Source organism: Eleginops maclovinus, chromosome 19 (genome assembly GCF_036324505.1).
Source record: "Eleginops maclovinus isolate JMC-PN-2008 ecotype Puerto Natales chromosome 19, JC_Emac_rtc_rv5, whole genome shotgun sequence".
Lineage (NCBI taxonomy): Eukaryota > Metazoa > Chordata > Actinopteri > Perciformes > Eleginopidae > Eleginops > Eleginops maclovinus.
The window spans coordinates 11,513,377-11,540,073 of record NC_086367.1 but is presented as its reverse complement, the minus strand read 5'-3'; the positions used below and the strand labels follow the sequence as shown (position 1 = coordinate 11,540,073).

Here is a 26,697-nt window from a genome sequence, read left to right as displayed (position 1 = left end):
ACCGAAAAACTAAAGTGTACTTACGGCTTCATAATCAGCTAGCTCCAGCCTGGCCTTATTCTGCATGGTGCGCTTGCACAGGTAAATGGCTGGAGGGGACAAAAGGGAGAGAAAGTGAGATATGAAAAGGGCAACAGAGTAAATCAGATGGGTTGTCTGCTTTGTAGCTGCAAAATAAAAAAGGAATTTCTCCAATGCATTTTTTTTTGTACTGAGGTCTCAGCTGTGTGAAGTACCACTAATGAATGTTTGGCTGGAGCAGGCAGCGACGTGTTGCCTTCTGAAATAACAAGCCTTGAGTAAATGCCATGCAGACAGCCGGACATGGTCATGGCGACTGATCCTTTATTTTGTTTAGCTAATCATATCCTGCAGGATTCTGTGTAGTGGGGGCTCCTCGAGCGCCAGATACATTACAGGGAATGGCCCTCTGGATCAATACCCAGTGAGTGTCAACAACAGAACTACAGTGTGAGTTGTGTTTCAGAGAGACAGCTGAAGGCATTAGCGACAACTTACTAGCTTGTCGAAAGACAGAAAATCTGAGAGCGTGTGTGACTCACCATAGTCTGTGTTCTCCGGCTCCCAGCAGTTTGAAGGCCAGAAGTAAGGAGACTGATGAAAACAGAAACAGAGTTTGTTTATTTACTCAAACAATCCAAATGAGATTCTTTTTATGCCATAAGTGTTTAGATGAAACAATAATATTCTCCAATATGAATTTCAGTCCTTCCACCACCCATGCTCCCTCTGCACTCACACACGCCAAAGACGCCTCATTGTTTGATGATGATCCTTGACGTCCGTTTGCTGCACATTAACTATCCGGGGACCAATGGTAGCTATATTCTCTCTATCCATATTTAATTGTCTATTGCAACTGATATTACACATTCAAAGTTCATTCCCGATTCTATTAATAATAGATCACTCACATCTAACATGCATTCTTAATAATGGGGCGGAATTAGAAGTTGGTGGTATTCAACCACATATATCATTCCCTTTATTACTCATAACGGTAATTAGCCTAAGAGCAAAAGCTGATGCTGATAAATGTGCTTGTTTAAGTGTAACGGAGAAAAAGGTTAACATGCACTCATCAGCGTTATAATTTGCGGAGAGGATAGAGTTTAAGTGTAAGCCTTCACTGCATGCACATAAAAAGCTAATTTGTTATACATAGAATCCAGTTGTCATTAAATCTGGGTCTTCAGCCAGAGTAGTATCTATTTATAGACCAGCAAATAAAACATCCCCCGTCACTACGCCTTACAGCACGGCCATGGAGATTAGGCGATGCATTTCGTATGCACCGTGGATTCTTTTTATGTTCTGATGACGTGGGCCTGTTGCATCACAACAACATCAGAGGGAATATTTTTAGCCCCCTCTGAATGAGCAAGTGTGACACATATTGGCCTCTCTGCTCCGGCACAATAATGGCTTTTAATCCTGAGCAACAGAGGTGAAGATAAATGCATTCAGAGGTATATTGAGTGGGAGGAGTAGGGATGGGGGGGGGGGGGGGGGGCTGGTGACAGTAAGAAGTGCAGAGCCAGCTTGCAGCAAGCTCTGTGCTTTCCCATCGGGGAGCCTGCCGAGTGTAGCTGGCCAGAATTAAGATCCTAACGTCCCGGTCGCAGTAATGAGTCACCGTGGAGCCCGATAGCCGGGATCTGTCAAAGTTCATGCTGGATAGGATGTAGCTGCCCGGCTGGCCCGTGGGCCCCGTTCTGTGGCCCACACCCTGCTCTGACGCAGCGTCCAGCAGGGATACACAATATTGACCTTGGTGGGGTGAGTAATAGGCTTAGCAATCATTAGCATCAAGCTATAAACACATCCCTCTTGATCAACTACCATCATCTGATAATTGGATATTTAAAGGCCTCCTACTACCTGCCAAGGATTTCCCCACAGTGAATGTTCCCATACCTGAAAGCGATAAAGGGTTCCATCATCTTTTAGTGTCAGCACATGGTCAGAGATGGGGAAGATGTAGCCATGGGCAGCGATCAAACTCCCAAGGTGGATGGCTTCAGCTGTTGACATGAGAGAAAGCACACAGATAGGAGGAACGGGGTGTTAAAATAGCATTCATCTTCAATTGAGCCCTATTGTGCTCGCATATTTTGACACATTTCTCAGCGGGCTTACCTATGTCTTCAATGGTGAGGTTTTTCATCAGCCACTGGACAATGTCCGCTCCTGTATTCAAAGACCTCAGTTAGAAGTTGCCTCACAGTCCTACATGTGCAAGAGCTCCGACAAAAACAGCAATCCAAAAACACAAATGAGTTTTGAGGAAGTCCATCCCTGTTCAAGGCCGTAAGTCGAAGCTGAGGAGGTGTCTAAATATAACATGATGCTAATGTTGTTAGACCTGTCTCTCTCTCTCTCTGCTCCTGGACAGCACAACATTTGGCCGGATATCTGTACTCTGGCAGAGGCTATTGAGCAAGATAGTACAGCCACCAGGCCTGGGGGAGAAATGTGTAGCAGTGACTCCGAAACAACCTTTGGGAGAGCGGGAGCGACCTCGTCGTCCAACACTGGTGACTCATGTCATACACAACCATACACATGCACATACACACGAAGGAGTACAGGGCATACACACAGATGGACACAGGCAGAAAGGAAAAGGAGAACTGTGACAAGGGCAGCGTCACACCACAGGCAGTTTCCTCAGTGGCAGCAATTTAAATTAGCCCAAAAGGTCATATTTGCTTTTGTGATCCTGAACAAAACACACACAAACCCACATCAAGTAAGGCAAACACTAATTAAGTAGAAATACAGGATACTGCAGCATATGTTGATGTGGTATCACACGCAGCCACATACAGTAAACAGGCACGTCCACACACTATCTCATACAAACACTCACCTGACACCACACTGGGGATCTTTGAGAGGAAGCTTTTGACCGTCCGGATGGCTACACCCCCTGCTTTCTCATCTTGTATTCGCGTAACAATGTCTTCGATCTGTTTGGAGGACAGAGGGAGATTTTTACAACTCATCACAGTGATAGGAAGAGGAAAAACACTCAATTCAAGACTTTTACTAGTAATCAAGTCAAAGATGTGATTCCGTATAAAATTGAACGGCATCAACTGACAGTTTTTAATGCAAGACGGGGAAAATGATGAAACCTGACTGCTTTAATCAAATGGGATTTAAATTAATGAAATCCCTTTTATTTATCCTTCCATTTTCATTTCACATCCATTGTTAATGTTCCATTTTATAATTAACATGCATTTGAATTGCTTCCATATACAGTATATATACATATATATATGTATATATACTGTATATATACTGTATATATGTATACGTATGTTCACTACATAGTTACTAGTGTTGTATTTCTGGTGTTAGCTGCTCAGAAATGATGCAGTGGCTTTATCAGAGCATTTTGACTGTGAGCAGCTTTGTGCCAACGTCAATTAGAGCAGTGAGAGTCAATCAAAACAAGGAGCCTAAAAACCAAGACAAAGAGCTCAAAGATGCTAAATCAGGGTTACTACATATTTGGATGTTGTTCTCTGTTGGTGTGTTGCTATGGTGGAACTTCTCAGATGTCAGATTAATGAGACCACTCAGGACAAAATACCATTTTTATACAACTAGTTGGGGACAACTTAAACATCTTTTATTTTATTTTTACAGATATCAGCCCTATGGGTTAGAAATATATGTAGTACAGAGTGGACTAGTGGTTCTGGGAATAGCCCTGAAGCCCTTGTAAGATCGAGAATGAGGCCAAACAGTTGAATTTAAACATACGTGGTTTTGATATTAATCTAAAGTGACACCATGTGCTGAACTTAAATGGGTCAAACACACACCCACAGTAATATAGCAACACATTGGGGGGATTTATTTATCTTTAACAAGGGCTTTTATCATAAGCTTTGGTCAATTGAAAAAGGCTGTCAAAGCGATCCTCCAGAGGCAGAGATAAAAATCACACCTCCGACACAGCCAGAGCATCAAACACATCACACATCAGCACACACCTAAAATTAGGCCCAGCTTAGCACTGATCACCAGGGAGAACACAAGCACGGAAAACAAGACAACATCAAGTCACTCGAAGACATATATGAGGACATAGAGTTATTATGTTGTTGCGGTTGTTTATAGACGATAAGCAGCCAAGTCAGGTCCTGTATTGATGTGAGCGGTCAGTGCTCTGCTGAACAGATCAATCCAAGTCCAAAAGATCCTGATTTTGCACACTTGCAGCCAACAATACACAGAACAGTAGCTATTAGGATGTTGGGCTGGCTATTAAATTCTTTATGGCTCCCTAAGCGTCTGTCTAGTAAGTATTAAGCACACTCAGATGCTCGCACATGTACACATATGAATACACACGCTGCTACAGTATGAGAAAGCTGATTAGGTGAATTTCAAGGGTTCATCTCACAGGCTTGGCATACTTAAAATTTTAAAAGGCCTTTTCTCTCATCAGGCTGTAAAGCAGCTTCCCTCCTTCTCACACCACATTTACAGTCCTTCTCAAGTCACAATCACAGGCGCACTGCATCACGCTGTGCTCCAGTTCGTCCCACTTCTGGACCCTCTTCTCTCTTTCTTCTTCCCTTTCACTGTTCATTCATCTTTTAACACAGCATACATGCGAGTGAACACCCACCACTGTTGCGCAAAGACATGTTCTAAAAAATGTAATACAGTTATACGGTTTTCAAATGGCACCTGTTGGCAACAGTCCGTGTTTGCTTTTTCAAGATTATAAGCATTGCTTGTTTCTATGAATGGTTAATATTGGTTGGAATTGAAAAATCTCAGCAAATATTGGATGGATTGCCCTGTGTCAAACAGTATTCAACCTGTAAAACATACTTTTGGGGTCTCTGTGAACTTTATATTCAAACAATTTTTGGATGAACTATTATTCTGCAACATTCTGTAACTTTTACACAAGAAAATCTACATTTTCTTTTGTAAAAGTTGAAAGTATGGTAAAGCAGCAGAAAGCGCAGCATGCTACAGCACATTTACTAAACCAGCTTTACACTATAGGTAATCATCCTCCCAGGCAAAGCATTAAATGGATGATATATACAAACGCCCCATAAATCTATAACAAAAAATCAAGATGCATATGGATTTAATAAGACACATAATGCAGAGGAGGGAAAGAGCCCTGCCTGGCAAGACAATTACCAATCTCACCATAAGCTTGAGAGAGTTTCTTGGCATGAATAATTGAACATCCACTATGGAGAATTACTGCCTCAACTCTTGTTGATAAATCTCTCACAGCGGAGGGGAGGGAGATCAGCCCTTTGTGTTGTGAACAGAGCCTTGGTATTTTAGGCCTGTTTTTGCCTACATGTGAGCATCAACTGTTTAACATGAGCACAATGAGGGGCGCAACAGATTGGCACGGAAAAACATCACAATCCTGCCTCTAAAGACAAACCTGCCGAGCTAAACAATATGGGAGAACATTTTTGAAATCCCCTCCAACTCTGAAGGACTGCTCAAATCCCCTGAGACACAGCAACATGCAAAGGATTTAGTCCCTTTGTTCTCATGCAATAATGGACTTTAATGCTCTACGGAAAGGAGGAGTCATTATCTCTCCATAGGATGACAGCTGACAAGAAGTACTTGGCGCAGCTACAGAAAGTGCACATCGTATCTCCTGCATGTACAAGCTAATGGTGTTTGCAGCTTTGTGTGGAGGGTTTTTTGGAGGGATGAAAATTGCTGCTAGCATGCGATAACAGCACTTTGCCCCTCGCCGCCGAGCTCTATAAATTATTATCAGGAGAACACTTGTGTATTTTGCCACTGTATGTTTGCATTTGCTGCACACGTGTGTGCATATTTGTACCATTGCATGACTGTGTATGTGTGCGTGCGTGTGTGCGTGCGTGCTGTACATCTTATCTCTAATGGCGTTGAGGGCAGCAGTAGCACATAATTACGACGGAGTATTAGGGCCACATATGAAGAAAAAAAATATTTTTGCCGTGACGAGATTAAAGTCGACACGGCGACTTTAAAGTCAACATGTCGACATTAAACTCAAAATGTCGAGAATAAAGTTGAAATATTATGTCGAGTTTAATCTCGACATGTCGAGAATAATCTCGACTTTATGTCAATTGACACTGAAAACTATTCAGAGAGAAAGCAACCGCTCCACAGGTGCAGTTTGAGTCACGCATGGTTCTTACACTAATCACCACACTGTGGTTCTGCGCTAAAACAGCGAGGATCTCTTTATTGTTAAATCCAATTCGGAAGTATAATTTGACCAAATGATCTACACAAGCCATTTCGGATTCAGTGCAGGACCTGTGGGAGCGGTTGCTATGTCTCCCAACTAATTTCAACTATATTCTCGACATTTCGAGTTTTATCTCGACACGTCGAGATTAAAGTCGACATAATATTTCAACTTTAATCTCGACATGACATTTCAACTTTATTCTCGACATTTCGAGTTTAATGTCGACGTGTTGACTTTAAAGTCGCCGTGTCGACTTTAAAGTCGCCGTGTCGACTTTAAAGTCGCCGTGTCGACTTTAAAGTCAACGTGTCGACTTTAAAGTCGCCGTGTCGACTTTAATCTCGTCACGGCAAAAATATTTTTTTTTCTTCATATGTGGCCCTAATACTCCGTCGTACATAATGGTGCATGTAGGAGGGTTAAAGTGTAGGGACAATGTGAGCAAGCAGCTAGAGGTGAACACCAAAATCTGAGGTCATCAGTTAATAAAAAAACAAATTGAGTCCACATTAATGACAGGACAAGCGTGTGCACTCTAATGTCTTAATCGACATCATTACTTCCTGAAATAGTGAATAGAGCCTAAATGACAGCAATGTAAATCATAAATAAATCTAGTGAATGCAATGTATTAAACTCTGGTATGTACTTTAGGCCAGAAGTGAGGATATATTCACTTCTATACTTTGAAAGCCTGTAACTCTTTTCCAGAAATGGCTACAGATGAAGCTATTCAAAACCAGCTTTAGAAATGAGACAGCTGCTGTTTAAAGATGTATAAGGCGGTAATAGCGCCATTAATGATTAAGCAGTCATCAGTGAGTCTCAGGCACACTTGTCATAGTTGAAAGACATTGGGGTCTGTGAGGACAGGTGTCCAGGTGACGAGCGAAAAATACATTTCTTGTCTGGAGTTAATTACTACCCGTCTGTGAGAGCTGAATGAAGATGGAAAAGTGATGAGGCCTAAAAAGTTTGCAGTCTACAAGTTTGAAGGGCATTGTCAAACACCCGAAGCAGCCATAATGTGTTTACTAAAGTGTAAAGTATTTAATTCAAACCATTGTTTTCATTACCGTTTTAAGCATCCCAGGATTCATTTGCGTTTTAAATGTACTCAGAAGCCATATATTAGTTTCTCAGTACAAGAGAAAAATCCTGGGCTACTCCATATTCAACGATTAGCACACAAACAACAACACAACCATATTTAAATGTATTAGGATTCATTAGAGGACTGTATTACATTATGCATAATGCTATTAGAAATGGAACAATCCGGCTGGATTTCACTGCTCAGGGGAAACACAGCAGCAGCATCACAAAATGTCCCCAGTTCAAACAAGGAGAAAAATAAAGCGAGCTCAGGGTTTCTTCTTTTTATTTATATCTGCAGAGAAATGAATATCCCCTTTTATCTTAAATAAGTGTCAAATATCACAGTGACATTCAAAATAATTTCCAATTCTGGCACAGTAATCCTCCAGAGTCTGATTAAATATGAATAAATGTTAACTTAGTTAACCTTCAACTATAAATGGAGATACTGTAGTGAATGGTTATTCATCATCTGACCTTAGTGCAGAAACTGTTCATATGCACTGTTTAATGACTGTTTTAAAACCACAGTTAAATCACGCTTACGGTTTGGAGCACAGCTAAGACCACATCAGTCCAGCTTCATTCTTATCCATACATCAAACTATTATATTTAAAATATATTATATTCCTGCTCAACCCAGACTACATTTCGCACACTTTTGCACACGTCTGCACAGCATAATTCACGGTAGTTTGCCATACATTGCCATATTAACATTGTCCTAAGTATTTCAGTTTTTTAACTTTAAAAGTTTGTATATTTAAATTAAAGTTTGTATATATTATTCTATATCATATTTTTGAATTGCATTTTCTTTTTTTATGCTAAACGGTTTCTTAAAAATACTTTTTACTATCTTTATATTTTTCATCTACTAATAACCTACTTATAATAAAGGTCAGAACCTCCTTCATTTTGAAGTAATTACACTGAGATTCGTTCCACAGGTTAAGTCCTGTTTTCCGGATATTATGAAATAACTTCTTCAAAGTACAAACCTGTCACACAGCACTTTTCATGCCATATTGACCTCTGTGCCATGCTGTTTGCATATTTAAGCCAGTTCCAGCTGGTGTTGTGGAGCCCTGGGGAACAAGGTGAGAATAAAGCCTGCTGGAGAGAGAAGACGCCACCCCCCCTCCTCCCCCTGCTTCCCTCCACCCTACTGCCACCACCATCTGACTTTCTTAACATGCCGAGTCATGATGAGAGGAGCTGCCTCTCAGCTGGATCTAACACACCGAGGAGACGACACTGACAGGAGCAACACAGCAGAATGGAAAAGCCCCGCCACCCGAGCGTGATGTTTGAGAACCTATACTGCTTTGGAGCCGTGTGAATGAATCACAATTGCACACGCTTGACATGCACTTACAGTCATGTGTGCAGCATGAACACAAAGACATAAACAGTGGCTCAAAGGCTCTTGGCATTTTGCTAAAAACAACAACTAATCACCAGCTATGTCTAATATCGCATTTCAGTGAGGCATCAACTATGTTCTAAAAGAGACATATTCACTGATCCATCTCTTCTCCAAATTGCCATCTCCACAGGAACGCCCTGCAGCGAAAGGCGTTTCTCGTCTGCAATAAACAACTGTTTTCCCATTATGTCCTGCGGCAGAAAAAAAATTGCTTTTATACTCCAGTGGAGCCGATTTCCCATTGCCAATAACTTTCATGTGTAATCCCAGTCATCATTAGTGGAGATGAACTGGGAATGCACTAATCTTAATTGTTTGAATGTGGAAAAAAATGAATTAAATTCAATGAAACCTGGGCTCTTTGGGTTACATCACTTTCGAGAAAAGCCTGCTGAAGGTTTAATGAATGCATCTCTGTATTGTTCTGCTAAATGGCTTCCTTCAGGTTTCCGTGAGGATGAGGTAACACATTAAGAGCATTAGGAAGCAACATGTGTTTCCTGTCAGTAAATATGTGAACAATCCATTGTAGTGATTAAGTTCACAGGATCACATTAGTCCTGCGAACCAGCTTCACAATTAAATCACAATTTGCAGTCACATTCTCTCCTCAGGTCAGGCGTCACCCTGTGGATTTGTGTGTAATTTAATCACTTACCACGCATTAATAGTAGCTTAAGCTTAAGTGGCCACAACACAGCAGAGACCCTGTCCTAACAAAGATACCCGCAGCTTCATAGCCCAGCTGGACGCCCTTTAGGGGAATATGCTGAATATCCACAAACTGTGCTGCTTCACTTTGAGCCAACCACACCCATATGTTAGGACGCAGGGCGTTGATGATGAGTATCCCTCATGGTAACTGACATGGGCGTCATGTGGAGAATTCAGGTCGTTCTGCGTGTCAGCTCAGATTCTCAATTTCCATGGCAACACAGTGGCAAGAGGAGTTAAGCAATTAAAAGTTTGTCAAGTTGGGCTCTAGCACGAGCAGGAAGCCAGCCTGACTATTACAATAATAGATCGAGCTCTTCGGACGGGAGGGACAATCTTGTTGTCAGTGCTTTCTGGCTATTTTTCAAAGGGAGGAATTAATAAGCTGCTTTATGCTTTCCCAAATCAAAGAGAAGATACTCAAAATCAGAGCTTTTGATTAAGCACAGCTCTTGCAAGCATAATGCAGATAGGAACGCTTCTTAGCTGAGACAGGCTACACTCAAGAGTATTAGCCTACCCACACACCAGCGTGACTCATCAGGTCACCTTTCTGTTGATGAGACTCGAGGAGGACCAAAAAAAGATCATCTCCACTCTTGCAAAAGTCTGTTGTTAGATACTCCATGGGTTGCTAAGGGCTTGAGTACCGGGAAAACAGGAGTCGGCTCTTCCTCTGAATAGACAGTCCACTCTAAAACAAAGAGGTCTGTGCAGATACAGGGGCTACTTTTGAAAAGAGACATGGTCTGAAATGAAAGGCAGCCGCCGCAAATTCAACTGGCTGCTTTTATCGGCCAGTTTTCTGTGTATTTAACTACATGTCAAAAAATGAGCCGCAGCTACAATAAACCACAAAAGGTTGCTGGCTCAGGAGAGAGACTGAATCACATAACCTTAAGTTCACTCCGCTGCAAGATTTACCTTAGTGATCATTTACGATGCGGCAATTTACATGCAGGAAAGCAACTCTCCCTGCAAACACCTCTCACACCACCTGCATTTTAAATGCCTGTGGGACCGCAAAGGTCCAGTTTCTAATACGGTTCAGTGTCCTTTCAGCCACTACTCTGTAATTAAGGAAGAAAAGCAAAGGAAGGCTATTTGCATGTGGGGTAATGAAAAAACAACAGAGAGGGCGAGGTAGGATGTGACAGGCCGGAGAAAGTGAACAGATTGTACCGGGGGGAAAAGCATCTGCTACTCTCTGCCTGATTGTCAGTTTCAAAGGAGTTCTTTCGAAAGGGTTTTCTATCATTTATCAGCTTTTCCCCCCCTAGTCTCTCATTCATGGGAGGAATCTGAGTCTCGCCTCTCAGTCACAGCATGTTCGCTGTTATGCAAGACAGGGGTAAGCTGCTAGAATGTAAAAGTGGAAATCAGCATTGGTGTGACAGTGTCGGGAGAGTGGCAGTGGATAACATTGTGCTATTCTGAGGATGTGGGTGAGGATGTTTAGAGCCCCTACAGAGGCCTCAGACTGGGCACAGTCCTGTCTGCTGCTGCCAACTTAGGAGCTCAGAGGCTCATGGAAGCTACTCTTACACAGCGGTGATCATGAATTTGAGTTTGGTTTAAATCCTTTCCACTTTCTTGATTGATATAGCTTCACTCTGGCTTCATATCTGGGACACTGCACCAGCTAATCGAGTAATATTATCTGCAGGAGATTGGTTTGAGGTGGTGAAACGTCAGGACCATCTGTCTATCTTTGATGTCGGCATCGTCCCCTGACGCGCCACTGCTGCCGGTCCCGTTCCTTAAGGCCTGGTGGTAATTGGGTTACAGAGAGAAGAGAGAGGAGAGAGGAGGCGCTATCAAGCCCAGGTTTGCCTCGTCCCTCTCTGGGCTCACAAGCCTGTTCTTGATGTTTGAGACACAGGAGACAAACTCTGGCATTGCAGAGTTGAGTAATCTCAGAGGAGAGGTAAAAGGAGAGATGTGAGCTTTGGAAGTCAACATAATATGCTTTTCAATATCTACACCCCTCGAATCAGTGTGTTCTTCTATTGGAGTGGTAATGCATGATATTTGATGCCCTTGAGGCAAACTCCAATGACATGCACACATCACCGAGGCGGGTTTTTGAGAGGGCGAGACGTTCTGTAGTAAAATACAAGTGGAAGGCAAGCCTGGCTTCTCCCATCTGCACTCAGCTCCATCCATTACAAACACAGATGGTTATTTGGCCTGTCATTAGTGATTTGTTGAATGGGTAATGTGTGTGTGTGTGTAGCATGTAAAGGCCCTTTACAGCCAAGTGACGCATCACTTCTTAATCAGCTTAGCCGAGTTTTGATTTAAAAGGAGTGTTTTCCTTTTTTCATGTCATCACTCTCTACAATACCATCTGCTCCTAATTCCTCCTCTCTCTCTGGTGATCTCTCCCTTTCTCCCTCAGGAGACAGTATGTTTCAATCCTCTGCACATTTCATACGTCAGCTCAAAATTATACCGTTTTTCTTTCAGCTCTGTACTTCATGTGCTCACATGCAGTCGGTGAGTAAGAGAGGCCCTTGACCTTTCAAGATGCATGGATTTCCTGTCATGGCTCCCGGTATAAGACAGTTTTTTATAGCTCCGCTGTGTATGATTAAGCTCCATCCTCTCCACCCTGTTATCAAACAACTGTCACTCAGCCACTGCTGTAACTCCAGACCTGACGTCCTTATTACCTAGGTTGGTTATGCCCAGCGAGTGTGGGAATGCTGACAGGCTTTTAGGGGCAAGGAGTGCTATGTAGGAGAGAGGAGGACCCTGGCAGATCTTTGGACACAGACAAGTCAAAACTGCAGAGTCTCTTTTCCTAATACCGAGCACAACCAGGATATTTTTTTCTCTTTGAGCATCTTTTCAAATTCTGGCATAATAAAAGCAACTGTGTTCTTGGTGGGTGACAGGTTTCCAATTCTGGCAATAAAGCCTTGTTACTTCCAACTCGCAGGAACAGGTAATGAAATTCAGGTGGTTGGGCTGACATGTGGAGGGAAAATCTCATTTCGCAATGCCACGGGGCAGCAGGCAGCACCAAACACCTGCAATGTGCTTTGCTGCCCTCAGTCTGCGGGGATGATGCCTTTTCCTGAGAGGAACCTGTGCTGCCCTTTGACTCACTGTCATCCTCTAACTTACGCCTCCAATTAACATCCTCTAATCGTCTTTTAATAAAACCAATTGAGGCCTGCGGTGCTCCTTCAGTTGCATTAAAGTACAGATGAAATGTGTTTCATAACAGGAAATGTTACCGAGCTGCATTACCTTAAAGCATGATTGATTGAGTAAATTATAGAATCGATAGATAGTAAAACTGAGCGCTGCCATCTGTGTTTTACGGCATCAAATGCTTAGCCACTGCTGATTGATTATCCATGTCAACAGACCACCATCAGTACTAGCTAATGTATTGCCGGGCAGCGACCAAAGTTGCTCATAAATCTTGTATTCTTGCACCTCAGGGGAGTCAAAAATGAACCATCTATTATGTCTGCAAAGGCTAGAATTTGCAACCGAAACCATCACACCCTACTTGAATTATTAAATAAGCTTCCTAGAGAGGGAATGGGCATGCTTTTTGATCAAATATCCGCTCAACATATTTCAAAGTGAAGTGGTGTCTTTTTCTGTTTTCATTTCCGGCTGAATGCTATCGGAGTGTGACAGCTGGATGTAATTTCAAAAGGGTTTTTGAAGGCAATAGGCTCAGCCACACCTGCTTTGGGACTTACATCACTATTGTCTAGTTATTTCCTATGGTGAAAGCACTTCTCGGACCAGGGCTTAGGATATTCCTATCATAACCTATGAATAAAATATCACACAGAAAGTGTAACTAAAAGAATAATCATTGTCTCACCACCACACAGACGTTTGTTGTTGTAAAACCTAGAAAAGGAGGTCTGTCTTTCAAAGGCAGGACCCTGATGACCTTGCATTATTGCGATAAAACTTTACAAAGCTTTAGCATTGATTGTAAAAAGGCCATGACCTGCTTTATACAAACATTTGGCAACTGCATTCTTCCTTGTACTGCAAGTGCATTTATAATGAATGGATACTGATGCGCAAAAAGTGAATAATAAAAACTAAAACCCTTTTCCTGTCACTGAAGCTGAATGTCCTACTTTAGCTCAAGAAGATCAGAGTTTAGCTATAACAGCATTATTTGGCCAGAAGAGAGGATTAAACTCATCACAGTGTGTCCCCAAAACTGATCTGGTGCTTTAAAAAAAAAAGAATGTAAAAGGACAGCCCTCTTTGAAAATGTAAACACATAACCGGTGTTGAGCAGGATTGCATTACTGAGTACTAAGTGATGGAGGAGTAATCACATGTATGCATTATGTAAAAGTAGCAATACCACACTGTCAAATTATACTCCTACATTCAAAACCATACTCAAGTAGAAGTGGCATCAGAATATACTTTAAGAACCAAAAGTACTCAAGTAATTTCAGATTCATGTATTTCATAATTCTAAATTAAAATTATCAATACAATTTCATTACTTTATTGCTGGGTAGTTTACGCTACAGAAATACATTATAATTTGTCAGAGGATTTATCATTTGTATTAATATTCCAAATCTAACATAAGTTCTATGCAAATGCAGTGGAGTTAAAAGTACGATATTTGCCCCAATAATGTAATGGATAAGAAGTATTAAACTGCATAAAATTCAAGCTCAAATATGTAACTGAGTACAGAACTTAAGTAAATGTACTTAGGTACATTCCACATCTGCTATGCTAAGTGACATTTCTCTGAGATGGATTGCTGACAACGAAAATCAGAGATGTTGAACACAGGCTTTGAAGTGAAACTTACAGGTTAACAGGAGACTGGTGTAAACTGTTTGGTGCTCTGTACGTGCAGGTGACTGAATAATATCATTCTCATAGGTGTACTGAAGGGAAAACATCAGAAATATGCAATGTTCAGCATTTATAAAGAAAAAACACGAAACAAGGAACCTCAAGCACAGCACAAATAAATAAACTGTTTCCGAGTCGATGCATTTGTTTGAAGTTCTGGCTATAAAAATAATGGCAATATTCAAGCCTGCAGTCCTTACTGGAAACAAATCACACATATATGAATGTGCATGTGGTCCCTGCTGCCAGCTGTGCCTCTTCAGCGTGGGAATAACCATGTTATCCCTTTCTCGTGTTACCACCCCACAGCAGCATCACCACTTCGCTGGCTGTGGCCTGAGCACGATCAATTCTGATGATCATTACAGACTTAAAAAGCTTTGCCACTCCCTTCCCACTGTCATTTCCATTTACGAAAAACAACTTCCATCTAAAGCAAGGGGTGTCAAATTCAAAGCCGGGTGTATCAGAGTGTCTTAATTAATTAGGCTGAAGTTACCTGACACGTGTAAGTGGTTGAGAAGGACGGTGAGATTAATAAAGGTTTCACGCTCTGGTGGAGGATAGAGGATACGTGATTTAGAGGAGTGAAATCTGAACATACTGCAACACAAACCACATGTAAACTGCTAATATGGAGACAAATGTAAATGGAGGTTTAATCTTCAATAAGCTGAGCTCAATAAAGACCAAAGTCCAAGTTCTTCACTGAGATTTTCCTCTCACTTTGATGAAAGTAATCACGGCTTTGTTATGGATTTGTCCTCTCTGCCGTATGAGTTATTGACAGAGCAATTGGAGTGGAAATGTCGGCACACAGCAAGGACTCCCGCAAGGATACTTCTATTATTTTCAAGGCAAGGAAGAAGAAAGAGGAAATTGTGCTACTTGATTATCCACCTCGATCACGTAGTGTCAAACAGTCCGGCCTCCATAACGTCACAAATTCAGTATGAAATCTCCTGGCGCACCAGAGGATAACACTGTCACTTTTGACAAATGGCCTTCATTCACGACAGCGGCGGTGACTACAGCAGACAAACACACAAGGGCATTGCAGTCATTTGTACAATTCATTTCTAAAGGTTGGGGAGTCGTAGTGACAGCGTACAACTTAACGAAGGTCTCCTAAGAGGCGCAGTCGGGGGGGGGGGGGTCTGATGTAAAATAAGTGGTTTGAGGGTGCAGGTCCATGGAGTGGTCTGATCCCTCTTTCTGAGGGCCGTTTAGTTGGACTAGCTGACCGTAGTGATTAACATTCGAGGCCTTGGTGACTCATCCCTGCCTCAGCCTCAGCCAAGAGACAATTACAGCGCCACTCCAGCCACACACACTCCATCATTACCTGTAGTTCAACAGTGCACAGCTGACACTCTCTATCCATCCGCTTATCTGAGTCAGAGCGTCTATTCCTATCAACCTATCAGACGTGTCTGTAAACAGAACAAACGGGGGAGTTGGCAGATGGTGCCACGGTTACCATGCATTTGTAAGCTTGTTGATCAGCGTATTTTATTTATATTCTTCATTGTGTGACAAGATGCACTACTGCTTTTTCTTTGTCAGAGGTAATTAAAAAACCTTTGAATGTCATGTGTCTCTTGTTTTCCATTCTCTGAGAAATTCTTTTATATTCTAGAGTAGATAGAGAGAGCGGCCTAATGAGGCATTCAAAGATTAAAAAGTGAAATTTCTTGTAATGGGGATAGTGGCACAGCTTTTGTTCTTCAGAGAACCATACTCCATCATCTGTATTCAGCATACTGAGGACATTTTCTCCACCGGCTGCCCGCCAACACAATGATACAATGTACCACCAACAAAAAGGAACTGTCAGCAGTGACAATATACTCCTCTCTTTGATTAGCAGTGTAGTCAGAGGGAAAATGGGACAAGGGGAGGAACATTTCTAGACAAGATCCCCTGAGGTTTGAACACGTCGGAGTTGAGGTTACAACAGAAATTGAAGCATGAAGAAAATGGAGTTGTAATAGAGGGAAATCTGAACAGACATGGTTCAGCTGTAAGATGCAGGCATGTATCTGAAAAGCGTCACTTCCCTAAACGTGAGAAATCTACACTGGGGATATTTATCTCTGGTCATAATTGTATTTCTTTCCAATACTCCTTTTAAGTTGATGCACGATAAATTTGCTCCTGCATCCTTAATGTCAATCAACTATTATGATGTGATCAGCCTTATGACTCATTCTGAGCATATGCTGCATCCACAAATGATTTGGTTAGTCTTTTTAGTGAGCTTTCCTCATCAGCCTTGGATTTTCTACGTATCTATTAAGCATATGTCATCTCTAATGTCGGGGTCATACTCAGTGGTCCTCGTTCCAGTCAGAGTGTGGCTCAGTGGGAGCAAACGGCATGCATTGCAGGACTGCCCTTTGTGTCCCATGCCAAACCAAATGCAAACACGCTGACTAATTTTTACCAACGAACATACGTTTAATGATTTTGATCTGAACCACGATCTTTTCCTGGAATAACCACATTTTATTATTTCAATTTGCAACGTTAACCACAGCTATGCCTTTCTTCTTCTTTCTTATGACTTTTTAGACTTTGTTTAAGGTTTCCTCTTTAATATCAGCATTATATTGGCGTGAATCCCTTTTCTCTTCTTATATTGATTCCCCTTTGACAGTAATTTTAAGAAAGGTGCTGTCTAGGTATATACATGTTGTTCCTGTCAACTCAAGAAATGTAACAACCATGTGGGACAGTAGCTTGTTCTCTATTTAGACCCAATTACTTATTTGGTGTGTCAGCAGTACCACAGGGCTACAGTTTGATCAGAAAGTCACTGCTGTCAAATTGTCAGCGTGTCCCCGCAAGGCACCGGGGACAAGCAGATTTTAACACACTAATGTCAAAGCCGCTTCCGATAACCCAGTAAATTAGTATTTACTGCGCATGATGACACGACAAGAGTTTATTCTTGATTAGCATCATCAACAAACTTGGCACCACTTTCCTGGATGATATCACACATCATCCCGAAGATGGTTAATGGAAACTTTATCGGATGTGGAAATCCTCTCAGTAATTATATCCGTGTTTATAGTATTTTCATATAATCTGCTCTGTAGGAGTGCAGTGATGGAGAGGTTATTGTAGGGTACAGTAGGAGGTATTTAAGGCGGACTCCATCCCTGGTGAGATTTAAAGGAATCCTTTTCAGCATGCGATAAGTGCGAGGCTCAGAGGGGTTTGGAGGGCATTTAAAAAGCGGGACACACAGTGGCGGGACAAAGCCACCGATTAACATCACCCTAAGCATGCATATGCCACATCAGTCTCAATAAGAACAGCACAGAAACACTGGCTGCATTATTAACAGTGCTCCTTTAAGAGCACACTGTCAGCAATGCCTAAACAGGAAGGGAGACCAGGAGAGGAACTGGCATAGGAAAGACTCTCCTCACTGGAGAAAAGCCTTTTATTTCAGTCACAGCGATTCTCCTTGGATGAGGTGAATAATCCTGTCAACACAGTGCACGGGCTGCCAAAACACTGTGAATTATTATTCAATTGTGATTTGTTTTTCAGTGCACTTCCAGGGTTTGCATGTGTTGGTCCTTCTGCTCAACTGGAAAGAAGAGACAGGCCGACACATTAAAACACACAGGAGTTGGTTATATAAGAGATAGAGCTTTACACTGGTACTGTTGTTTTATCTTATTGACCCAACGAGGGAAATCAACCCACACTGGCACTTAGCATACAGGCGCACACAGGCTTCAGCGTGACCCTGACAGTTCAGCCCATACAAGAGAAAGGCTGTGGTGGTGCAAGTGGAGACGGTGTTAAAACGGTCATACATGATAAAGCACTGGGAGTTCTGGCCCCTACAGCTGCAGGAGTGCTTATCCAGAGTGTTCGGCTGAACTCCGCTATCTTAAGTGCACACAGGGAACAGCGAGTGGTGGCCCATAGACACCTCGGATGGGATGTGAGTCTTAGAAGAGGAGCGATACATCCTTCATGGGCCCCAGGGGGGCTTCAGGACAACAGGAGTGTGTGACTCCTGGGGCGTCAGCAGAAAGACAGCAGGCAGGCTTCATTTTGACCTGCAGAACTGGACGGATTGAGTCCTCTCGGCCCTTTAAACCTGACCAGCTGTCAGTCCCTGCTGTGGCAGGCGAAGGGATGATGTGGGAAGTTGCTGTTAATGGTAATTTCATCTTTTCCTGCCACTCGAGGGAGATGCTGTCCGGTAGTGTCATAGCTGTTATTTCATACATTTTGCCAGTATGTCCGTATATCATCGTCACTCGAGGAGAGGAGGGAGCTCCCTCTGTGTCCCATCTTTAAATCATCATAAACCCAACTAGCTGACAGTCCCTGATGCGAGGTTAAGGTTGGCATTGACAGTAATTTCTTCTTCTCCCATCACTCAGGCTATGTAAGGTTCAACATCTATTCAGTCTGAAGGAAAGATATGAGCATAGGTGTTATAACTTGTGTTAGTCCCAGCATAGCTTCTGCCAAAATTCACGATCATCTATCACAGCACTGTAATGTTAATGCAAATGCAACGGTCTGTCCAACTGATTTAGAAGCTGTATGTAAATAAGGCCTTATAACCCATGTAATGTATATCCTTTGTTTATTCCCCCTTTAATCCTCCTCTTTCAACCTATAGAAGCAGATATATGCCTAAAAATACCAAGTGATGTTAAAATATGTGCTGGATATGAATAAATGAATGGGGAGAATATAATGTCTCAGAGGACCAGATATTTTTCTAAAAATAGAAAGCTTGAAATGAGATTCAATTATTAATCGAGAAGAAACAGAAGAAAGAGTGAAAAAGGAAATAGTGGGGGGATAAAAAAAGAACATGTAATAAGAGATATTACCAATAAGACTAGCATCTCTACTTTGATCTAAATGCTAATATCAGCATGTTAACATGCTAATAATAACAACATACTAATGTTGGAACGTAATTTCCCCTTGTCATCATAGTTTAGCATGTTGGCATGCTAGCATTAACATAACAGAAGCTCAGGCGGTTGGCCACTGATCAGAGGGCTGCGGGTTGAAATTCTCGCACACATGTTGAAATGTCTCGGGCAATTCACTGAAACCCGGATTGCTTTAAAAACATGCTGTATAAACAAGCGATTTACAGCTCACCAATGATAAAGCACAATTGAAGCACTCTATCCCATTACCACTATACTGGCATTGATATAAAAAAAAGCCTTTTGGGTTAGCCAGTGAGCAGATTTGATAAGAATACAAGAAGCTGTTCACAGTCCTGAACAAAACCCTCCGTACAGCAACCCAAGAAGGACGTATCCCCTTGAAAGTATGAAGTAAGAAAACACCTACCACCGTCAAAGGTTCAACAACAGAAGTTGCCATCTCAAAATCCATGCCTTGTGCTTGGTTAAATGGGATTTATCTTATAGATTTTGCTAAATAATTATCAACTGAGAAAATCTAGTGTGTTGAGCCAGAACTTAACACAATTGCAATTGTTAAGCAATCTGTACTCTCTGCTAATAGAGTGCTGAAGCTTACAAACACCCAAATTGGCCAGTGGCACCAAGGAAGCCTCGGAACTTCTTTGTAGGGCTTGCTACTAATACTCACCCACTAATATCTGATTAGACTTATCTCAATGAAAGTTTGTAGCACATATTAGGGCTATAATACCAGCCTTCAGGTAGAGTTGACTGCTAAGAATTATCCAGTCAAACATTTAATGACCTGAATAAAAGGAAGAGGGTTTTCAACACAAATTCTCTACTCTCCGTGGGTATGACGGGGAGTGCTTTGGTCCTTTGGCAACAATTAACTGCGAGTGTCAAAAACCAGGCAACCAACGCAGCACGGAACAACCACAAGTCTTGGCCCCCAAGTCATAGAGGGGAAGAAGGGGAAAGACACGCACTCAGGAATGCTAGTTGTTATCTATTAATAGATTGTAAGCTTTAGCCCATAAACGCAGAGAGTGTCTTCCCATCTAAATTGCATTTCCCGTTAAAGCAGCGCTACTCATCATGGTTTGGGCATATTTTTTATGTGTCTCTTGGTGCTAAGCATGCCAACCATAGCGAGTAAAAACACAACAACCGGCTTAAAGCAGCTTTAGGCTTGTGTATGACTATCTGTGTGTGCGTGTGTGTGTGTGTGTGTATGTGTATTTACATTCTGTGTGCATCCTACTTCCTTCGACCAGAAGTTCTTCAGGCAAAAAGACATCCTGCAGGTATTGGATTATTTTGCTTCACTTCCTCTTTTAGTTGGAGTAGAGAGACAAAGCAAGATAGTACCGCCCGCATGGCATCACATTCACCTTCATTTAACTGCCCACACAGTTAACTTCTGCAACAGATATGGCAACAGTAAAGGCATTTTAACCCATACTCTATACATTTCATAAAAGGTGCTGCCCACACGTTGACATATTTTTATAACTTGACTACACTTGTCTTTGTGTTCCTTGCAGTACGGTGCTGATGTCTTCCAGCTGACAGAGGTTCAGACCTTTGGGAGGAAGCTTCCAGTGTTTTCCCAGGCGGCTGAGCATATTGGTGGCCATCTGCCTCTCTGCATGCAGCGCCTTCACACTGCGCCAGCCTGACCACCCACAGAGTCCAGAGGCTATGGGTGCTCTACCCGCAAAGACCAAGCACCTCTTCAACGTTTGGCCTCTTCTGCTTGTGAGCAGCACTGACGTTAAATATAAGAAACTACACCAAGGCCGTAAAGTTGGTGTCAAATAATCATTTCTTCGAAGGAGAAAAAAGCTTTTGCTTAACAAGCTACATTGCCTACTCAGCTCTCTCCCTCAAAAGCTTTTGGAAAGCACAAAGGGTCAGGGAACTGCTGTCGCTCTGAGAATCATCTGTCTGTTGTCACTGTGTATGACTAAATCATGAAATGATGATTATTTCCTCAGGCAACATCCTAACAAGCAGAAACTAGCCTCTTAAACGCATTGCCTCCAGGCTTGTGTAGCATTACATAATGAGGCTCTGCCGTGAAACCTATGAATATACCCAGTTTTACATGCAGTGTGTTCTCTCTGCAGCCTGACAGCTTCTTACAATAGCCTACATGGAGGATAACGACAAAAATGAATAAACAATGAATGAATGTAGAACAGGCATAAAAAACAGAGCCACAAGCAGAACAAAAATAACTTTGAAAGCAATGTGACGCCTGTCATGACATCAGGGCTTCAGGGAGAAAAGCCATTTGTCTCATGGCGGACATACTTCAGATTTGATTATTGATTATTTCTCCTGGCAGAGACTTTAAGAGCCTGTAAATGCCCACTGCTACCTAACAACTTGAGTATTTACAGTAGGCAACTGAATTGCTACTGGTAATGCACTTCCACTACATTTCATGCTGCCAACTGCTGACGTGTGACACTCTCTTTGGGAGTAGGTTGAGAGACTTATCAAATTTCCTGAGTTTCTGGTTGAGTTGCAGACTGGAAGTGTTTATTAGATGGACGCTTAAAGGTTGTCAACAAGCTCTATACTCCACGCATCTACTGTCAACAATTATATCACATCCTGTTTTGCCCATCCCTTCACTAATCCGTTTACCTTGCTATTTAAACGAACAATGATGAGAAGCAGGATGAAACAACAGAATTGAGACAGTGGGATCTGTCAACAGCAGCCTGCTTATAGAGTTTTTTAAAACCGTGCTTTGGGATCGCAGTGGATCTGGTGGATTAATTCTGATCAAAAGAAGGGTTTTTTTTTTTTCAAACTGGGCTGTCAGGGTATACTGGAAGAGAAATAATGAGCTAGTCGTAGGTTGAGGAGGAATAACCGCCCCCTCATTGACAATTCTCAATCCCGACCCTTGAGAACCTACCACTTCCTCCTAGCCGAACATCCACATAATTAGCCACCAATACGGCTCCCTCTCGCCAATCAAACAGCAGCTATTGAAAGTGAGCGCCATGGGACGAGGTAATTACCCATTGACACTGAAAGGACCTCTCACTGCCCAAACCCCTAACTGGGGGGGGAGCTTATTAAAACATTTTTTGGCTGAAGTTTTCCAGACTAGTTATGGTACAGCACAGTGGTAAGAATATGTCCTGAAGGACGGAGAGAGAGGAAGCTTGTTTCAATCCAGTTGAAAGAGAGGCTTCCTGACACCTGAGCGTGCGGGAGATACACACTGATGCGGACCAGTGAGCTGTCAGGAGCCTGTCTACGGGTCATTGCGCACAGCCAATGTTTCTCCATTCCTTGAGCCAGATACTGTATCTCTCTCTCTCACACACACACACACACACACACACACACACACACACACACACACACACACACACACACACACACACACACACACACACACACACACACACACACACACACACACACACACACACACACACACACACACACACACACACACACACACACACACACACACACACACACACAGCCTTACCTTTCTGTAGACGATCATATTGGGAGAGTCCTCCTCTGGATCGCTGGTGCCCACACCTCCCTGGTCTCTGGAACCCTCCGCCATTTTCACTCAGTCCTGTGGAAAAAATAGATGGAGCACATGAAAACAGCAGCCACTGGACAGATGAACACAGAATGACGGGTCGATAAACATCAGTCAGCATTTCTATTTATCCCGGCAACCCAAATTCTTTCAGCTTTTATCATCATGACATTCATCTGCCAGAATGTGTGCTTCTGTCTCAGAATGGAGACGCCTGTCACAGTCGGGACAGATAAGAGAGCTAAGGCAGGCCGGTGGAGGCTGAATATTAACTAAGCTGCAAAGTCAAATCTTGAACACTGCAACAGTGATGCCCAACCAGGAATACTAGTGAGGAGCAGTTAACATATGTACAATATTGTTGAGAAGCTTGCACAGCTTAAAAAGATTACATTTTTAAGTTTGCTGTTAAACCTGAACACTAAAAAAAATGTGCTAGCATTGGAAGAGAAGTCTAAAGAGATAGAAATAGAACAGTTGCAATATGGCAAAAGCATGGCTAAATACATAGCTAGATACCTACATTTAAACGGTTTCAATAGATAATTGTAGCAAAAAGGTAATTCATGAATTTAAAACAATTAATTGAGACGAAACTTGAACAGATTGCCAGTTTATTAATGCATCAGTGATGAACCTTGACTGTTTTCAAAAAATAGGACACAGTTACTTCACAGCATAGCGCCAAATTCAAGAAAAAATTATGATTGCAAAGTAGAAAATGGAAATCACAAACAACTGAAGTTAGACCTTGATAGATATCTAAAAGAAATCCCTCAACTGATTCGATTTTCCAAGGCTTAACACTCAACAGTTGAGAACAACTCCAATACCTGGGCTATTCTTTGCTACACCCCTTCATGAAAATAATGAATGTTTATTTTTCTTTCTATAATCCTGCTCGCAAACAAACCAATATAGGGAATTATCAACTGTTTTCACTTTTATGTAATCAGTGTCAGAAACATCCTATTAAAATTGAACTCGAATGAACACAGGTTGTGGAACACTGCGGTACATTCTCACTGTATCGGCCCAGGGGAGTCAGGATGGCAGTAATTATGTATAGAGCACAGATGTGTGCTGCAACACAGAGACCATGTGGCTGTGAGGAGATGAGTCATCCTTATTTACCCCTTTAAAAAACTGATGTGTAAATGAATGAACCCTAACCCCTAAATAGTTTAACTGTGGTCAATGCCACTGTGTTTTTTTATGCTAAGCGTTGACTCCATTAGCTGCAATCATATGATGGTAACCTCTGATCTGGATGCACTCCCCACATTAACCCCACCCTAGGCTTCCTGCTTTGAAAGCTTCTGTTAGGGGATTTATTTACAACCCCTACAGTCCCCATCACTTTCCCTTAACTGTCTCCCCTCTCCCTCCCTCCCTCAATCCCTCAGGAGAATTAATTCTGCTTTACTTAGGATTTCCATAACCGACACTGACGACTGGGCTCCAACGTGACACTTAGTCCCAGCTACCCTTTGCTATCGAAGAATAAATGGGTTAAACCATTTAGAGTTCTTAAATGGTGCCGAGGAAAGATGGTTGAGGGGGTGGATTACACAGTTCGACACATTGATAATTTTTTCTACTTATAAAACATAAAGTGTGAGTAGATAACACTGCCAAGAAAAAATAATCACACGACTCACTGGGCTCTTCACAGCTATTTGTGTTTGGGAATGAACTTTGATGAGCTATCAATGCGAGAAAGCACATAGGAAGCAGATAGCAATTTATGACAAGCACACATGAGCAGGCACATAATGAAACCTTCATACATTAACTGAATTAGTAACACCGCATCTTGCCAAGTGTTGGCTCTAGCAAGGGATTTGGAGTAGTTGAATTATGTAATTGCAGCCATGCAATGTTACAAGTCTGAACAACTGCAGATAATGGCTCTGTTGGAGGAAGAGGGGAAATGCAAATGTGTTAAAATTCAGCGCACTATCAGCTCCAACGACATCAGACGTGTAAGGTGGCTTTGTCACCACAGGTGAACACTTTAATCTATTAGAGCACGGAGCATGGCGATGCGCATGAGTGAATAAGTAATCATCCGCTCTCGCCTTACTGTTTGTTATTGCCATCAGAAGTGTGGAGGGCAGCACTCCCCATTGACTAACACGTCTGTGCTCTTTTTAGAGTCTGAGCACATTAGACAGCTAATCTTTATGTCCATCTCAGGTTCTGCAAAGAAACGTGGGTGGTAAGGATTGCATAGCACTTGCTTAAAGAAAACAATAGCAAGCCAATGGGTCCCTTGTGGACAGGAAGATGTAATTCTAGAGAACTACTTCCTCCCAAATGAGCTGCACAAGCATGCGAAGCAAACTCCACAGAGGCCTGTCCGAGATGTTAATTGAAAGCTCGTGTCAAAGTGGAATGGATGAACTACGGACAACCAGAGAGTGCATCACAGGTGTGTGTGTGTGTGTGTGTGTGTGTGTGTGTGTGTGTGTGTGTGTGTGTGTGTGTGTGTGTGTGTGTGTGTGTGTGTGTGTGTGTGTGTGTGTGTGTGTGTGTGTGTGTGTGTGTCTTTGCACATGCACAACTTCAAATCCAAGCAAACACCAATTTACGAGGAGACAAACACAAAAGGACACTGCACACACACACAAATTCACAGGAGAGAACATCCAGCAACATCTCAAATAAACAAGCCAATAGACACTTAAACAAACTGTCAAAGAGTTCACACACCCATAACCATGCTGTAATAGTCCCAAAACCATGTTCAATCTCCTAGTGCGAACCAAGTGCAATGCAACATCTGTGACACCTTGAAGCATTCATTACCTTAGATACAAAATAATGCCTGGTCCACTCTGCTCCCCGGCTGGCTCCCCCTTAGCAACAAGCAGCAGGCAGGTTCATGGTATAATTGGCAGAGGGGAGAAAAGGGGATGAAGAAGACAGGGTGATGAAAGCAGTGAAGCAGCGAGAGAGAGAGAGGGACAGAGTGAGAGAGAGGGAGAGAAGCTGGCCGAGCACTGCAGTATTCCTCTATTCCTCCTCCTCCTCTTCTCCTTCTTCTTCTTCTTCTACTTCTTCTTCTTCTTCTTCTATCTTCACCAGTCCTGCCTTGCCCCGGCAGTTCAGGAGATCCTCACATGTGTGCACCTCGTTCATCCCCCCTCTCCCTCTGTCTGCATGTGCTCGAGTCAGAGCGAGAGAGTGAGTGTGTGTGAGAGGGAAAGAGAGAGAGAGAAAGCGAGAGAGAGAGAGAGAGAGAGATGCTGTGCAATAGAGAGGCAGATCAAGTTGGAAAAGGGGGAGGGATGAAGGAATTAGAGAGAATATAACAAGGAAAATAGAGGGAGGAGAAAGGCAGACAGAGCGAGGATGTGTGTGTGTGTGTTTGTGTGTGTTAGAAAAAGAGCAGTGGATACAGTGTTTAGAGGAAAGGAGGACAGAGATGCACACAGCAGCAGCGCCCACTGATGCTGAAAATGAGAAACATTTCATTAGGAGGATATTGAAATTCTAATATAAAAACAAGTTACTGTTACTGAACACACACAAATGCAGGCTATAAATATAATTGATTCCAAACGCTTTGAGCAGGCAACCACAGAGATACATTTCCATTCAAAGCGTTTGTGTTTGAGGCTTGTTTTCTTAAGCAGGCTGTGATCCAAAGTTAGATTTCCACAACTTATGTTTGTATTTTTGAAGCATTTATTTTCTTTATCTCCTCACATTATTCTAAATTCCTTTTTTGGGCTGGAGGATGGTAAAAAGGCACTCTGTTTCTGTCTCGAGATGTTC

General features: G+C 42.3%; 1 protein-coding gene across 3 annotated transcripts in view; it reads right to left on the bottom strand.

Moving 5' to 3' along the window:
• Positions 1 to 26,090, bottom strand: part of LOC134881526 (regulator of G-protein signaling 6-like) — a 36,060-nt gene extending 9,970 nt beyond the window's left edge. For all 3 annotated transcript variants that reach the window (XM_063908925.1, XM_063908926.1, XM_063908927.1), the window contains exons 1-7: positions 25,726 to 26,090; positions 22,852 to 22,947; positions 2,894 to 2,993; positions 2,161 to 2,211; positions 1,939 to 2,045; positions 564 to 615; positions 25 to 89 (exon numbers count right to left, since the gene is read on the bottom strand). In XM_063908925.1, coding sequence (XP_063764995.1) covers positions 25 to 89; positions 564 to 615; positions 1,939 to 2,045; positions 2,161 to 2,211; positions 2,894 to 2,993; positions 22,852 to 22,935 — 459 coding nt within the window. In that variant the 5' untranslated portion in view covers positions 22,936 to 22,947; positions 25,726 to 26,090. The remainder of the gene's footprint in view (positions 1 to 24; positions 90 to 563; positions 616 to 1,938; positions 2,046 to 2,160; positions 2,212 to 2,893; positions 2,994 to 22,851; positions 22,948 to 25,725) is intronic.
• Between the last annotated feature and the right edge of the window lie 607 nt (positions 26,091 to 26,697).